The sequence below is a fragment of the Spea bombifrons genome, chromosome 6, assembly GCF_027358695.1.
Source record: "Spea bombifrons isolate aSpeBom1 chromosome 6, aSpeBom1.2.pri, whole genome shotgun sequence".
NCBI lineage: Eukaryota > Metazoa > Chordata > Amphibia > Anura > Pelobatidae > Spea > Spea bombifrons.
Genome location: NC_071092.1, coordinates 37,109,604 through 37,127,797, shown reverse-complemented (window position 1 = coordinate 37,127,797; position 18,194 = coordinate 37,109,604). Strand labels below are relative to the sequence as shown.

Here is an 18,194-nt window from a genome sequence, read left to right as displayed (position 1 = left end):
GGCAAAAAGACACTTTGAGACCTATTTACTTTTGCACAGCATCACCGGAGGAACCAAGGAGCGACGCCATCAGCTTGCAAAAAGATTGATGTATGTTAAAAAAGCACAAAGCCTCGCATGTTTTTGAATAATTACCCTCGATTTTTGTGTCTGTTGCAAAACTAAGAGACTTATATAAAACAGGGACAGAGCCATCAGGCAAACTATAGCGAGGCAAAGGTTTATGGTTTCCTATAAACTTTTTTGGTTATGTGCACATTTTCACATTTATTTTACAAGTTTAATAGACAATAATGGGTACCAACTAAAACAGAACACAGATTCCTTGTTCTGAATACATGATTTAAATATAAAACCATAAAAATATATTTTAGATGTTTATTACTCTTAGGTTATTGTTTTGAAGCTATGCATGCCAAAAAGAGCAGTGGACGTACACAAAGTGGCCAGGAATGAGGCACTTCAAGGGCAAGGTATGTTATCACAATAAGGGGAAGAACATGACATCACAGTCTACTACTCATATTACATTGCTTCCACATTCTGTTCAGAAAATAAAGAGTTTATTTATGATCTCACACAGCCTTTCTACAAATACATTTACATTTTACATGAGACTATAAAGCACAGTTTTTAGTAACACAAAATTCCAAGTTAAACCATCTTCTATGCTAAAAGTAATCCAAAATGTCTAAGTGTGAAGATTATTAATTTGACCTAAATGGATGTATTTTAGAGCAGCAATTAGCTAGAGGTGTAACCCATTTAATGCCATGGGCTGTAGCAACTCAACACAAATACAACTCACAGTTTAATAAATAAACCCAGATTTTGGGGAATAATGTACTAGCCCTAGAATAAAAGTCTGTACATTGGCGTTATTTGCCAAAGTTGATGCCTTGTATTGATCCCAGAGTCCCGAAAGCTTTTATCTTCTACATATTTTTCTCTGTTTGCCCAAAAAAAGGTATACAAAACAGTGCAAGGTTATCATATTAAATAGTAGCGGTAAATAGCTTGTGTCTGACTGAATGAGCTGCCCGATTCTTATCAATATTTTGACATAATGTTGTCTGGTTACTTTACATGCGAGTCCAGATATCCCAGGATAAAACTGCTGTTTTCCTACCTATGCCACGGTTTATTTGTAATATTTAACTAGGATACCAGGAGGTTCCAGGACTTCCAGCCCCAGCTTGTCCCATTTGGTGACTAAGACTATTATTAATAACAGTATCTGTAATCTAGCGTTGACCTGACAAATCACCAAAGGATTCATACTGCTGCAGGTGGATGAGCCATCAGAACCAGGGCATGAGCTCGGCCAGACCCCCAACCTTGCCCTGCAGCCAAACGAGATCCGCTTTCTGATGTCTCAATTTCTTTTCATGTAATAATCATTCATACGATAATCTAACATACATCATCTTAATCATACGTTCTGATTTTGAATGGGGCTTTCCCAGGACAACAACCTGTTTTCTTTTAAGTTCTACCAGGCAAGGGTTGCAGTGGAAATCGCTCACTGCCTTATCCCTGCAAGCCAGGGGCCCAGACAGCGACCCACAGGAGCTTATCAGGCATGCATAAGACCTGAGCACCTAATACTTATGGTTGGCTTTTGTTTGGGGGAAATTACCCCTTTAAATCTTATTTAATATTTCCCTCCTTCACTATAAATGTTGAGCGCATTTTTACATGGTCTAAAATATTAACGTGTAAGGGAAATCCTATTTGTATCAAGCTCTGGGTTTCTCTTGTGAGTTCCAAGACATCAGACTGTAGATCCAGTCAGTGACCAAGGGGTGACTACTAGGTATGATTTTATATAAACAGCTGAAGCTGCTCGGTGCTGCTGTGATGTAAACAGTAAGAAGGGGCGATGTGCCGGCGCTGGCCCCTCCCCGGCAGCATTGCAGCAACACACAGCGCAATAAGGACCAGGCAGCTCCTTCCACTCCAGCGCTGCCCCTAATGCACTATTGAGCTGCAGGATCTGGCACAGCAGGGGTAAGTATGCCTGAGGAAGCGGCAAATGATGACCCTGATTCTGAATAAAGCCTGGTTTTATGTAGCCCCCCGCATACTGTCTCCTCAGTGTCAGCCTTCTCCTAGGCATGGCACCAGTGGCACTGCCAGGATGCAGTAGAAGAGGGCAGCAGACAGGGAATGGGGGGTGGCCATGCAGCGATGATGTGAAGCTCTGTCTGCTACAAGGTTAGTGTGAAGACCGGTCTGCGGAGAGCTGATGTGAAGCAGCCTGAAACGAACTGTACGGTATGTGTGTGGCACAGAAATGGTTAAAGTGAGGTGTGGGCGTTCTGGTGTAATAATCAGTACAGTAACAGGTGGGTGGATGCGTCTGAACACGTGACCTGGGCAGCCGTCTCCGTGTGGCAGATCCTGGTGCTCCTTTGTGAAGGTGTCAGGTGAGCTGGATGCGTTTGGGCATTTAACGGCTGCCACGTGCATAGAAGCGCCTTGATTAATAAATCCGAAACAATAAAGCGAAGGACATATTTCTAGTGCTAATGTGTGCCGTCTGTTATCCACTTCATATATTCTATATGTTTGTACCATAACATAATTTCTTTATTGTGAAAATGTATATGTTATGAATTGGGGTGGAAGTGAAATGTAGAGAGGCTATGTGATTTTGGGGAGTTATTATGCCAATCCATTCATAAACAGCTGGATCCATATAGATTTTAAATCCTTTCACGTTGGAGCTGTAACGCCCATACACATCTGGTCCTCACAGACATTAGCGATTAGTGTTTTTCTTTTGCATAGTGGAATGAGAATAAAAACCTGGTACACTAGGTATCTCTCCAACAGCACTGTGCCTGCCTGAGGATCTTGGGAGCGCCAATTAATAGAAAATGTAAACTTCTACCTGTTGGCTACTCCAGAGATAGCCTATTAGTGTAAAAGTGTTACGTTGCCTTTAAAAAGTGTGTTTTTTATTTACTTTATTTTTGGGTAAATAAGCACACCATGTGTATTTTTGGAATAGATACCTCCCATCCGGTTCTCTTGTGTCACATCCCCGTATAAAGCCCGTGCTAGCATGCATTGTACCCGGTGCCAACGTGCACAGTGATTAATCATGTCACAACTCTATGTCGTGCTACACCAGCAGTTATTAATATGCTAAAACTGCTTGGTAGTAAAATATCTATGCCTCATAAATATGTTATTTATCCTAATGGTTTAATGACAATCTTGCAGACATATAAAATAATATTTTATACAACACAGTACAACTGCTGTGGGGGAAAAAAACTGTTTGTGTTCTAGTACAGTTTTCAGATAAACCGTCTCATCATACCATTTTCACCATGACGTAATTCTTATAGAAATAATATGATCCGGTCTCATTATGATATGTGTAAATGGGCACTGCACATATTTCACTGTACATCTTTTTCATTTTCCAAGGTGCCTTCTTGGAGCGGATGTCAGTATAAGGCAGTCCTGGTCTAAGGAGTTAAGAATATGCAGTGTGAAGACGATGAGGAATCAGAGGACAGAGATTGCGAGAACAGGAGGCAGTTAACAGAGGGATCTCAAAGTGTTTGTGTAACTGATGACTGCGTCTCAAAGGGATTTCAGCAAAACGTCCAGCAGGGTCTGTGTAAAAGGCTCACGCTCATAAATTCCATTGGAATTGCAGAAAAGCTCAATATGCTAGTAAGTGTGAGTGAGAACCTTATAGATGAGGACAGGGATGTGAAGGATGAAACTAAGGAAGTGGAAAAGAATGTTGGAACGAAGCCCAGTAGGTTGTCTCCCAATGACCCGATTGATCCAGACACTAGTGTCAGTGACCAAACTCCAACAGAAAAAAAGGAACCATCTGGGATTCGTAGGAACAAAATACAGTCTTCAAGCATGACAAATAGCCCATCTACTAATACAGAATTTGCAAAAAATGAGGATGGAGAGGATCGACCCTACAAGTGTGAACAGTGTGGCCGTTCATTTAAGAAGTCCAGCAATCTGCTGAGCCACATTGATACGCACAGTGGGGCAAAACCTCATGTGTGCGAGCTTTGTGGTAAGGCTTACTCTCACCAGGGTACCTTACAGCAACATCGCAGGCTGCATACAGGCGAAAGACCTTATAAATGCCCCCTTTGTGCCAAGTCTTACACATGGTCCTCTGATTACAGAAAGCACATTCGCACACACACTGGTGAGAAGCCGTACCAGTGTAGTGAGTGTGACAAAGCCTTTGTGCGTTCATCCGATCTCCACAAGCACCAGCGCAACATGCACAACAACGATAAGCCCTTTCCCTGCGGGGAGTGCGGGAAGACCTTTAACAAACCTCTATCCTTGCTTAGGCACCAGCGTTCACATTTAGGGGAAAAACCATTCCAGTGTCCAGACTGTGGGAAGGAGTTTGCTGTGGCCAGCAGGATGGTGGAACACCAGCGGGTACACACAGGAGAGCGCCCGTTCTCCTGCTCCATCTGTGGCAAACGTTTCACTAAGTCATCTAACCTGTTTGAGCACCAGACACTACACGCTGGCCAAAAACCGTTCCAATGTGGAGAATGTGGAATGACCTTTGCTCAGTCTTCCAGGCTTGCCCGCCACCAGAGGATCCACAGCGGGGACCGTCCATATGCTTGTGACCATTGCGGGCAAGCATTTACACGTTGCTCCACGCTGAAGAGGCATCAGCGGGTGCATACAGGAGACAAACCTTACCTATGTCCTGACTGTGGGACTGCTTTCCGACACGCAGCTCAGCTGGCTCAGCATTCACGGGTCCACACGGGGGAGAGACCTTTCCAGTGCCAGGATTGTGGCAAAACCTTCTCTCGAGCAACTCACCTTACGAGGCATGAAGCCAGACATAAGAAAGAATCACCTGCACCCACAGAATAATCCATTTGTTGCCATAGAAACGATACAGTATGGTGGCCCCCTTCTCGCTTATGAACATATTGGTTTCTGAAATTTGTTTTAAACACTCAATCTGTTCTTTTTCCATTGAGTCTATGTTTAAAAGCACATAAGCAACAATAGCAGTGTTGAGTACACAATAAAAAGGTTACAACTCACTGAATATACACGTTGTGAAGAAATTAGAAATACATTACCATCTTTTCCCCCCAAATTTAAATTTTTAAATTAGGTGTGCGGGCTATAATTAGGGTTTAGATCTGCTTCTCTTGCATCTTTTTGTTCTTCTGTCTTCTTTCTTCACTTCCACAAAAGGGCAGAGATTCCCGGCACACCTGCTGCCCAGACTGGAGGAACGTTGGGAAAAACTGTTGCCGTGACTCTGCTCTTTTGTGGAAATACTCTGAAGAAGCCAGAATATTCCAGACAAATTCACAAAGAAAGAGAAACCTTTATGCACCTCTCTTTCTCCACTAATCTGTCGGTTGAATTTTGGTTTCTATGTTTGTTTATTCATTTGGGGGGGGGGGGGATTCACTTTGTTGAGGTCACATTTTACAGTATGTTCTATTATGTATGGGTTAATCCCAGGCAAGCTGTCTGGATAATTTACCACAATCTTGGGTGGTTTTGTGAATGTGTTTGAGCACTCAATATACAAGCGAACATATGTAAAATATCAGAGATTAACTAGAATGTGACAGATCCCCTTTCAAAACAACAGACAATGATTAAAAGTATTATCAGGAATAGCCCAAAGCACAAGCAGCCTCTGCCCTGTGTAACATTTTGTTGTTACAAACGAATCATCACGCAACATGCAATTGCAACATTGTCAAAAACCCTTCTTGACTCCCAATGGGGTACCTAGCACATTTGACACCCAGGGATGATCATTTAACACTCCCATCTAGGCACTGTTTTAAATTGAGTGTTGTAATGCAAGAGTGATCCTAGCGTTAATAATAGACTTGTGCATTCGTCTTCGGACGAACATGAAAACGAACACGAAGACACGTAGAAGAGAAGACAGTGCAGGTAAAACGTAGACGAAGACACACGCGAAGAATCTTCGTGATTGTCTTCGTCTACTAATCTCCCCGGTCCCTTCCCCATCTAGCCTACCTTATCTTCACGGCATCGCAGGAGTTGACTGAAGCGGAAATCCGCAGGTTCGTCGTCAGGGGTTACAGGGCCATGCGAGTGAGCCTATTGGTGACCAACTCCTGATTTCCGCTCCCGTTAACCCCTGCGATGCTGCGTTGGATAACGGGAGCAGAAATCCGTAGGGTAAAGGGCCGTGCAAGCGACCAATAGGCTCACTCGCACGGCCCCTTACCACTAGTTGCTATGCAGAAAATAGAAAAAAAAATCGGACAGAATGTTGCCCTCTGTTGGTGTTACATTGAGTAGCATAATAACTTATTAAGCTACTCAATGTAGCTTGCTAACAGAGGGCAGCTTTCTGTCCGAAGCTATAATAAGTTATTATGCTAAGTTAAATGTCCGTACCAGCTACTTTGTTGGTCGCTGGCACAGACATTTAACTGACACAGCGGGGAGACCACTGGGACCCTGCTGCAACAGTTATCTGTCACAGGGGTGACATTTTCAGATACATTTAAAAAAAATAAAGATATTCGGTTCCATGAGTCTTTCTGATCCCTAAATTCTACAGCCATTAAAAGGGGATTTCTACCATTTTTAATAATTATTGGTAGCAAATAACAGTGTTTCCATAAATATTGCTTTATTTTCTTGGAAACAGCCCTAGTTTTTTATATATTTTACATAGCGACAGCTGCAAATTAGCAGATAAGGGGGGTTTATTGGAAGGAAACAAAATGATAAACTACATTGCTGCAGAGAGTAAGTAACGCTTGTTTTTCCCATGGGAATTTTTGTTTTCGCATTAGCCAGAATGTATTAAAGGGGGTGTTCAACAGCAGTGCTCTAGTATGACCTTTGGAGCAAACGTGTACGCCACCAAACACAATACATCCGTGCTAATGCGTTTATTCACTCGTTTATTCACACTTGCTCCAGCATCCCTTACCTCTCCCGCAGCTTTCTCTTTGGCGCTCGCACATTGCCTTAATACTGACGTAACGTGATCCCGCCGTGTTCCTGCTTCCCCTGGGCGGAGTCAGTTACAGGCGCGCGCGTGGATAAGCGGTCGCTGGGGATACCCGGGCTCCTTAGGCTGTAGTTGCTACGCCATTGGGGCCCGCATTAGTCGGCCGTAGGTCCGAATAACCGTCAGCGTCCCCGTCCGGTACCCCAGTCCGGGCCTGATAATGTGTGAGGATTCCTGGGCTGTTTGAGTTTAGTGATAAGGGGTACCAGCCACCAAACTGCAGGGAACCGGAGAGTAAACACTGGAGTTACATTTTGCTCGAGTGTTTAACCGTATTTTGGAGTCACCGACATGAAGTGTTAACCATATAAAATATACAATAGTAATTAGGCGGGTGTCCTGTTTGACACCCATCATTAGGCTGTGATTTTCTTCTTGTGAGTTTATTCAAAGCTGCAAGAAGTCAGGGGGTCTATTCACTAAATACAGAGTTAAGAGAAGAGTGCAACAGAGCTGTGTTTCAGCCTCTACAATTCACTAAAGAGAGCCTCCTTACAAAGTATGCATTGTACAGGGTCAGCTTAACCATTCATGCTGAAGAAATCTGCTTTGAGTACCCATAATAATGAATAGTGAATTGAAGAAGTTGAATATACAACTTTCCAGCAAACTCTCTTGTATTTTGAGTGCTTTAAATGTCTGCCATTTATTTTTTGAAATTTGTTCTGCCCAGTGTAAGGAACGGCATGTTGGACAAATCTGTTGGGTGTCACAGAGTCATAGTGATTTCTCAAATGTATAGCGTTGAAGCAAAGACCTGTCCTTACCTGTATATATTTTATGATACTTACAAGATTTGTTTTGTCGTAATATTTTGGAAGATGGGAGAATGATGAAATAAAACGCTATACTACAGAAAGCAGCAATTGACAAGTCATCAGACTAAACAATGGGTAAGGACTATGGTGGAATATAATTGTTGATTGGTGTATAGCAGAAATGAGTATTTATCTACAACTGATGGTATGCTCTTTTAGGTCACAGCCTAACATACATTATAAGTGAAAAGGACAAAGCAAAACAAGCTTTCTATGCTATACTGCCTTCTGAGGCTCATCGCAGACGCAGCCGTGTCAGTGAATCTAATAAGGTTGTTTATGGCATGGTAACATCGAATGTTACGTTGGACATTACCATTTATATTTACTCCGTGCGTGACTTGCATTTACGGTTTCTTCATAGGAGTCTAGAGGCCTATTTTCAGGCAGGGCGTACAGCTTTACCCATTTTACCAATGAACTGGTTCATCAGTACCATCAGAAAGGAGAGCTGTATTCAAATCACCAAGCTGCTCTTCTCTGTCTGCTTAAACAAGCTCAGGCTGATCAGACCAGGGCACAGCTTGCATGGCGAACGCTGCAAAAGAGGTAATTCCACTTGTCAGTTAATGTGTTTTAAAGTTTTGGATGAAATGAAGACCGGGCATCTTTTCTGACGGGATATTACCGTATTTGCTCGATTATAAGACAAGGTTTTTTCCAGAGCAAATGCTCTGAAAAATACCCCTCGTCTTATAATCGAGGTCGTCTTCTAATCAGACCTCATTCTGCTTCGGCTGTGCTGCTTACCGGGCTTTGATCGCGAGCAGCGTCTCTGCGATTAACAGCAGGAAACAGGAAGCTAGCACAGTCCTCACATAACTCTACCTCCCCCCTCCTTCCTCTGGGGGCGGGGCCAGAGAAGTTGCTCGCACAGCCGGGCTCCTGCAGAAGTCTGCAAGTGGGAGATCTGCAGTTCAGGTAAGGGGGTGGGGGGTTTGAGCGTGTGTGTGTGTATGTGTGATTAATGGAATGAATGAGTATTTAAATGTTTGTGAATGAGTGTGTGTGTGATAGCATGGATGTGTAAGGGGGGTGGGGGTGGTAGCATGGCATAGGGAGGCTGTAATCACACTTCTAACATCCCCAGGTTCCAGCATGTACTGGCTGCCTTGGCTTGATAGGAGTGTGATTGCTGTTAGCAGTATATATATATATATAATCTCCAGAAATGCATTTTAACCCCCTATATGCCACTCAGCCACATGATATGCCTTTTAACCCCCTATATGCCAGAGTGGCATATAGGGGTATAAGGCATATCATGGGGCAGAGGGGCATATAGGGGGTTAAAAGGCATATCATGGGGCACAGTGGCATATAGGAGGGTATAAGACATTTCTGGAGGCAGAGTGGCATATAGAGGGTTAAAAGGACATCATGGGGCAGAGTGGCAAATGGGGGGGTATAAGGCATTTCTGGGGGCAGAGTGGCAAGCCTGGGGGCAGATGTGCATAACTGGGGGGGGCAGGTTGGCAAATAAAAGGAAATAAAAAATATATTTTTCTCAATCATAGCTTTTATTAAATATGAAAATTAGTTTACATGAATTAATATTTACTAGTAAAACTTTTTTCCTATAGGGTAGTCTTATATTCAGGCTTTTTGTTTTTTTCCTAAATTAATATTTTGATTTTGGGGGGTCGTCTTATAATCAAGCAAATACGGTATTTAATTAGGCCATTTAATATGTGTGTTTTCTCTTGGTGATAATGCTATTTCTTGCCAGTCCGAGGCTATAGATAACGTTCATTGTGAAGATTCCACATTTCTCCAGTTAAAAAGGAGGCTGAAATGGTGCAGCAGTCTAGTGCACATAAACATTAATGAGGGACAGCATTTAATATGTTATGTTGTGTACATCCTTTGTGTCATTTTAATCAGATGGCTTTTGGCTTAATTCTCTTATGTGTGTTTTTTCATTGTTCAGGGTGTTGAGAGATAAAAGAGAAGATGATAAGATGCCCTCAGCAAAGAAGAGCAAGCCAGGTCTGTTTCTTTGATGTAGAGGAAGCAGGTATGTTTTGATATTTATTATTATTATTATTATTATTATCATCTTTTTGTTAAATAACTAATACTTTTAGCATGATGCATGTATACGTAAGATAATAACTGGAAGCAAAACTTCCAAAACCTCTTGATGAATGTATTTGTTAGAACAGATAATGCATATTTTTTTTTCTGTTAAATGTGTTTTGACTGGGATTGCCAACCAGGCATAACAGTTTGAGTGTTCTTTGCCAGTGTGTGCGGGAATTAAAAAACTACCATATTTACAGGCGTATCTGGTTAATTTTTTTTTCTTTTTTCCTTTATTAGAAATGAAACAGGCTGGGAATATGGAGTGTTTTAAGATGCTGTGAGGCTATAAATTGTTATGATGAATACTAAACAATATATTAATTGATTTGGATGTGTTAAGGTTTGGAAGAGGGATTAGGGGGAATCATGGCATATTTCACTTTAATAAGATCGGGGTGCTGTTCTGCGTGCCCCTGTGGACAGGCTACACCTAATTTTGAGGACTGAACCTTTAGTGAGTTTTTTCATGGAATGGGTTTGTTCACCTATTTTGTTAGCAGCCACTAGATGAGGAGATGTCAAGGCTAGTCCTGCACCCACCCCAGTAACCACAGATGCATCAAACTGCAGTCAGCCCCGAGGGTCTTTTCCCAGCGGCAAAACCCATATTGTTATGGAGAAATTGTGGAAGATGCACAGTTAACTTGGATGCAAAGTAACTGTTCGCCTTTATATTGTTTCGTTTTCTATAACTCTCTAGTTCTACCGCTGTGTAAAATCGCAGTTTGGTTGCTACTTACCAGATTTATGGACGTACTAAAAATCAGGCATCTGATTCCTACTGCCCCCTCTTGTTACCAATTACCTCACTAAGTGAGCCCATTTCTTTCATCTTTTTACTGTTGCTAGTGTCTGTTTTTTATGCGTTTGTTTTTAATGCTCTTTGTAATTTTTTTTTCAATTCCTTATGCCATCTTTTTTTCCTCCCCTCCATTCAGCCTGACTTGCGCTTCTGTTGAAATCAGACATTGTTCATGCTTCTCCTAATTAATCTTGCTCTAAACAAAGTACTTACACAAATTAATCTGCACAGTTAATGGCACCACTTCATCTGCTTCCCTGAAGTAGCTGCTCAGTGAAGGTGAATCTTATGACATTGGTGGTTCATAAACGGCATATTACCCTCGTTTACTCACTATCGCTTCATTCTTCTCTGCTCTTAAGTAAGACTTACATATTTAGGCATTTCTTGTGTTCACTTTTTTGTTAGGTTTTTGACCAAAGCAGAGAATAAACTGTTGCAGCGTGGAATGCCTGACCAAAAGCGTTTGTACGGGAAGAATAGGCTGATGGAGAGGAAAGAAAACTAATGAAGGTGATATTCTGAGGAAGAACTTTGGTGGTTAGTCATTAACACAAAATGAAGGCTGGTGGTGAAAACTGGGGGGGGGGGGCTGTCTTCACTTGGAAGAACAGTATTTAAAAAAATAAATAAAGGGTTCATCCGATTTTCCACATTTTGTCGGTGCACTTTATTTGCTGTTGTGTAACTCAACGGGACGATCAACAGTGTAAGGTTTAAATGGGGGAGGGGAAGTGTTCATGGAGGCAGGTAATTTAATGTAGCTGAAGAGGCTACCATAACTCTTTGATCAAACCATATCATCCATAAAATCTGTGTCAGAAATATAAAATGTGATGCACTTTTTTATTTTGATTAATTCTTATTATAGTTTATTGCTATAATGTATGTTTTCAATTGTAGTCTGCTTGAGGAGCAGGTATGTTTACTCTCTAAATTAATTACTGGAAGAAGTAAGCAAACGGCGTTACCCGAAACACTAAATATGCTGTGTGTCTGACTTATAAGGTACTTCTGTTGTTCCATTTATTGGTCTATATAGTATGTTACAAAAAAAGCCTTAGCAGATTTGCCATTGTGTTGTTTCTTCTTATGGTTCAATCACAAAAAACTACACAAACAGAAATTGTTCACATTTGGTGTGGCAACAACCTATTGGTACCTATGCTCACTGGCCACTTTATTAGGAATGTGGCTGAGAGGGTTATGAGGAAAGGTTGTACGCTTTTTAAAAGAGGTGGGTTTTCAGAGAGCTTTTAAGATTTGCATACGAGAGAGAAAATCCGACAGAACGGGAATGAAATTCCAGAGAATGAGTGCAGCACGGGGGGAATTCCTGGATGCGGGAGTGAGAAGAGGGAATGACAAATAGGGTGGTTAAAGGTGTGTTTGGATAGGAGGCTAGAGATATAAGGGGGTGTCTTACCAGCGGACTTGGTAACATATTTACATAGAGCTAAACATTAACTATACTGTGAATGTATCAAGCAGTAATGTGTCGCAGTTTATGATTTTTGCATCCCTCATGTTTTTATGTGACAGCACCTTGAAAGTTCTGGAAACAAGTAGAGCGAAGGTATTATCTTCATTGAATAACTGGGTAGAACTATGGCTAATGGGAAATATCATACCCCTCTAGAGGCATCTCAAATGTTAACTGTATTAAACCATCACAGAAAAAAAAATCTATTAACATATCAGGCTGATCCTACCACAAGAACCTAAACTGCTAAGAACCAAAACACGACATTTCCTCTGTGTAAGAGAACCACCAACTCCAGCCACATATTTTCTGCTTCACAGTCCCCATTAAATAAGTCTGGTTGATAAGCATACTCCAAAAATCTAAACATATTTCTTAACTTTAAGTGGAGGGGTTTTCACCTTTCTTCTCTCCACCATAACATATTTTGAGTATGAACAGAATATAGGCACTTCCCTTTACTAGCCACTGGGTGTCACTGCAGCCTCTACATTCATTGAATCCGAAGTTGCCCAGTGATTAATCCTTGTAGAGATACCAGCTGTTTGTTTGCCAGTGTGACATGAAGTGTATTTTGCCTAAATCAATTTCAACTTTCTAAGTGGAAAATGTTAAATTTCTTGGAAGTACAAACACAAATTGCACATGCTGGCATGTTGCAGAGTGCATAAATCCTCCATCATGTACATTGGAAACACTGGATTCTCATATTGCAGATATTATGCCTGCCAGTGACCTGTCAATAATATCTCTCTTCTTGGAGTATATATTTTAACACGTCTATCAGCATCGCTGTATTAAAATACAGATTATTGACATAAAATAAATATATGTGATTAGTTGAAATGAGAAGCTTAACCAAGAAAAAACAGTTCCTTCATAGACTGTGCATCCCCTCTTAAGAGCATCTCAAGTTTAGTTCTATTTACAGAAAAAAAATCTCCATCATATCAGGTGTCAAGTGTGTGGCGGCAACCAGGTGAGGAGTACAGAGACAAGTGTGGTGGCGGGAGCATCATGGTCTGGGCCTGCATGAGTGCTGCCGGTACTGGGGAGCTACAGTTCATTGAGGGAACCATGAATGCCAAACATGACATACTGAAGGTGATGACTGGCCAAGCATGTCTCCAGACCTAAACCCTATTGAGCATCTGTGGGGTATCCTGAAACGGAAGGTGGGGGAGCGCAAGGTCTCTAACATCCACCAGCTCCCTGATGCCGTCATGGAGGAGTGGAAGAGAACTCCAGTGGCAACCTGTGAAACTCTGGTGAATTCCGTGCACAAGAGGGTTAAGGCAGTGTTGGAAAATAATGGTGGTCACACAAAATATTGACACTTTGGGCCCAATTTGGACATTTCCACTTAGGGGTGTACTCACTTAACAAGGTTTAGACATTAATGGCTGTGTGTTGAGTTATTGTGAGGGGACAGCATTTGTACACTGTTATGCAGGCTGTACACTCACTACTTCACATTGTAGCAGAGTGTCATTTCTTCAGTGTTGTCACATGAACAGATATAATAAAATATTTACAAAAATGTGGGGGGTGTACTCACTTATGTGAGATACTGTATTTATGAAACAAGCCTCTCATCATATATGGAGACATATAATTTGAAACCGGAAAACACAATCTCGCTAAGGGGAGGGTTGTCGGGAGAGTCTGCAGAGAATCTGTGGTTTCAGCTCCTTTATTTTGCTAGACATAATGAGGGTCCAACCCCAGTGAGCCTCTGCTTCAGGAAGAGCCTTGCTGTGTAATGTAAAGTTAACTCAGTGAGATTTCTTCTCCTTGTCCATTAAGTTACGCAGGGCCAACTCAGTCGTTCTTGCTGGGGAAACCAGTTGGTCCTTCCTAATGAATAATAGGGAGGGAGTTTTGAAATCACAACTCTTTGGTGAATGGACCCTCTATATCCTTGGCATGATTGTTTGTGTTGAAAAGGTTGCTAAAGTGCCCTTTGGTTGGGTGGATACGCAGCAGTGACAGTTGCCTGATACAGTTCATCCTTCAAGTAACATCACCTTACCCTTAACTTATTTTATGTTTGAGTTATCACAGGTGACATGCAAGAGCTTGATAAGACAGCTGTTTGATGACCTTGTGTGCTAGAGCCAGATGGGATTCAGATTTAAGAAAAAAACATGTTTGTTTAGACAGGTGAATGACACGTAAGGATTCTATTCTAATGTGCCTTTGTCATGGGAAGCCTAGAAATTGTTTTCTACATAAAGGAGAATAATATAATATAAAAGAATGACAATCGCCCTAATCTCAACAAAAATACATTTACAAAGGTCTAATACATTCTTGGATGAGTTGGTCGAGTCAGGATGAGCTGTAGAGGTTGTTGGTCATTCAGATGGTTTAGACGTGAATGTTGCTGAGAGGGTTATGAGGAAAGTTACGCTTTTTAAAAGAGGTGGGTTTTCAGAGAGCTTTTGAATGGGTGCAGTACGGGGGAATTCCTGGATGCGGGAGTGAGAAGAGGTAATGGCATGTTATTTGGATAGGAGGGTAGAGATATCAGGGGGTGCAGAGTTAAGTCCTCCGTAGATCAGGGTCAGACGTTTGAATCTGTGATGAATGGGCGAATTCGGGAGATGTTACTCAGGTGAAGGCGGCAGCATTTGGTGAGGGACTGGATGTGAGAGATGAAGGAGAGAGAGTAGAGTAACGTGTGACACCGAAGCAGCGGAATTGGTCTTTTGGTTGGATAGCGGAGGTATCACGTTAAAAGGGGTAGAATATGTGACTATGTCTATCAAAAATATTCACACAAATAATGCATTTATCAAATTTTATTTCTGGACTGAAAAAGTCAGAAAGTGACAAGAAATATTGGGAATCAATTCTATACAATTTTTTTTATATATATTTTCTTTCACAAAAAAAGTCCCTTTTCAAAACCCCACATATTTTGATTTTTTTATTGTTAAATTTGGACCAAAAGGTATTTATTTTACAATCTCCCACCTCTCTCCTGATCTTCTCTTGTGAAGTAAGGTATTTGCATGATTATTACAGCACTCGTGTAAAGTGTCCATCATGTAAAAAAAAACAACAATATGCACGAATCCCCATTATGCGGGGGTACGTGTGAGTTTCATTAAGATTCTCCAGCTCTGGTTTTCTCATCTTTCATTGTTCTCTTTTGTCTCAACAAAGTCCATCAGATCAACCAGAGAACTAACCAGTTTAACCCACCAGATGGGTAATTAGTTTATCCAAGAAATCAAATGTAACATCGCTCCATCTGCAAAAGATGATTTGCACATAATTGTTACCTCTGCGTTTAGTAGTTTCCTTTAGTTTTATAGAGGAGGCGTTTATTATGTTCAGTCCCTTGGACTGGGCATTAATGGAGGTATTGAGTTAATATGAATTGTTTGTTACACTGCTGATGAGAAACTAGGTGTATCATACACACGGTTTATTTAAACAAATCAGTTGTCTTTGATCTGCAGCCAGAATAAATGCTATTGTACTATGGAGTAGGACCGTTTCTGCAAACATTTGCAGTACACTGAACTTTGCCAGATTAATGCAAATCATTTAAAGTTCAGTGCAGTTAATAAGCAGATGTAATAGTGTTTCAATATTTTGGGCCTCGGCCTGAAGGTTTTTTTGTGTGTGTTTTATTGCAGTTATACAGACTGTATATGACTGGATCCTTCCTGTGCCTCAATTGTGGGTATTGCATACAATCCCTTTCAGCAAAGCGGTATGTTGTGTACAGTTTTGGCGACTTATTACTGGGCCATTTGGCTGGAGTGTGCCCTCCCCTGCCATCTGTAAAATAAAATAAATGTATGTGTGTGTGTGTATATATATATATATATATATATATATATATATATATATATATATATATATAATCTTCTAATGTACTATACTTCCACTGCTGGTGATTTTTAATATGTTCCTTTATTAAAGCTCATACTCATAAAGGACACATTTACCAGTCTAAATTCTATTATTCATACCATTTACTGCATGTCTATACCATTGGGAAACTCCTTCACTATGTAGGATGCTCCACACATTCATTATCCTCAGATTTCCTAATATACCATTCTGTCTGTTCACCTTCCTGGCCTCGTTCCTATAAGAGTTTGTTCTACCAGCGCTGATTCTGCTCAAGCCAAATAACACACGCGGATTGCTCTTGTGAATCATTAGACAAAAATAGTAGCCCTCTAGTGATAACAAAGTAAGATGATACACAAATAGATAGAACTGGATGAGTTCTGGCAATTCTTCTCCCCCATAGACTTTGTGTTGCCACTGCAGTTTCCAATATGCCATCTGTCATTGCAGCAGCTCTGAATACAGTTGAATTACATTTTCTGTTATCCTTTATGCTGAATGCAGTAACTGGCAGTGTACTTGAGCTGTGTGGGGTGGCCCAGGGCAGTAGCACTTTTATGAGTTCATTTACTTACAGGCTAGAGCTGTTATCATACGAAAGCATGGACTTCTTTAACATTAAACACAAATGGACTTAGATTACCCAGTAGACAGTAAAGCCAGCTGCAATCAATAGTGTTTCGACCCATACAGACTCGATGCTGCAATCCAGGACATTATAAAGTAATTGTGTGAGACCTTATCCCTATCGAGTCCTTATTACTTTTGAAATGATATTGAACACATTTTATTCATAAAGGTACCTATGCAAAGACATCCCGTGCCTGACTACTTATTTCAAATATGTGTCAAGTAGCAACAGTGTAAGCTGCATACCCTACATGTGCTTGTCAATGATTTTAACGCTACTATGCGTTATGAGGTGTAATCATTTTGAGCCCCACCACAAAAAGGCCTGGCTGTCTATAATAATTCATTGACTTGTTGTGAAAGTTTTTGTTTGATCTTCAACTCAAGCAACGTCAACTTATAGCTTAGTGAATAAACACATCCATAATGGTCACAGTCTGCACTCTATTATAACACAATATTAAAGGATCTCCCTTTAGTCTCTAAATTGTGGTTTTATGCCAATATTCCAACAGCTCGGCACCAATGTGCAGAGAAACATTAGGATCTGTCAATACATTTTATTTGCCTTTTGAGGGCCAATTTCAAGTCATTCTGTGATCATGGTGTACAGCATCATTATATCAGACTTTAGGTTGTTGATAACATCTCATGGCTTTTTTTTTTAGATTGTTTTGCATTTAGAAGAGTGGAAGAAACAAGTGACTTTAACATCAACCTACATAGGCACACAGGTACAGCATGTATTGGTACTATGCTCTGGGAATATAATGAAACATCAATAAAAGAAACGAGCTGATGAAAGCTAAAGACAGTGGAGCATGATAATCAAAGGTTTGGTATTCTCTGAGTTTCCCGTCACTTTTGTGATTTACTCCTTTTTGAATATATATATATATATATATATATATTCATACACACACACACACATAAATGCTTGTGTACCTACATCTATATATGTGCATATATCTTCTGCTTGTGTCCTTTTTGTGTTATATGTCTGTATAATTTTTTTGTTTGAAATAATAGTCTACATATTTATAGTGAAAAGCAGATGAATATAGCACCAGCATTTATTTAAGTGTTGCCTTCCCTAAATGAGAGTATGGAGATGACATTTTTTTTTTCTTAAAATAAGTACATCATCAGTTAGTCTCTAACGAACAAGGTTATTTAAAGCAATAATGTTTACTATACGCACAATAACCCCTGTATGGTTGACCAACCCCTGTAAGCTGGGCACACATTATGACAGCTCAAGGGTCTTTTAGAAGAATCGGTAAAATGGTAGCAAAACACAACATAAACCTTATAAAGAATACACCCTGCACTATAGTAAGAAGCACCATCTAAATGTTCAAATTCTATCGGGAAGAAATAGCTTGGGGTGATTTGGGATTCCACATAATCCATAATCTTCTGAGCTGGGGTCCATAATGCGACACACAA

At 40.7% G+C, this 18,194-nt stretch overlaps 1 protein-coding gene across 1 annotated transcript; it reads left to right on the top strand.

The window, feature by feature from the left end:
* The first annotated feature begins 3,344 nt into the window (after positions 1-3,344).
* Positions 3,345-5,252, top strand: ZNF648 (zinc finger protein 648). Its single transcript, XM_053469736.1, has one exon. The coding sequence runs from the start codon at positions 3,499-3,501 to the stop codon at positions 4,897-4,899; it is 1,401 nt and encodes a 466-aa protein (XP_053325711.1). The 5' UTR covers positions 3,345-3,498; the 3' UTR covers positions 4,900-5,252.
* The last annotated feature ends 12,942 nt before the right edge of the window (positions 5,253-18,194 follow it).

What these genes read in the sequence shown, in the direction of transcription:
- ZNF648 (XM_053469736.1), top strand. Translation starts at nt 3,499, where the DNA reads ATGCAGTGTGAAGACGATGAGGAATCAGAGGACAGAGATTGCGAGAAC.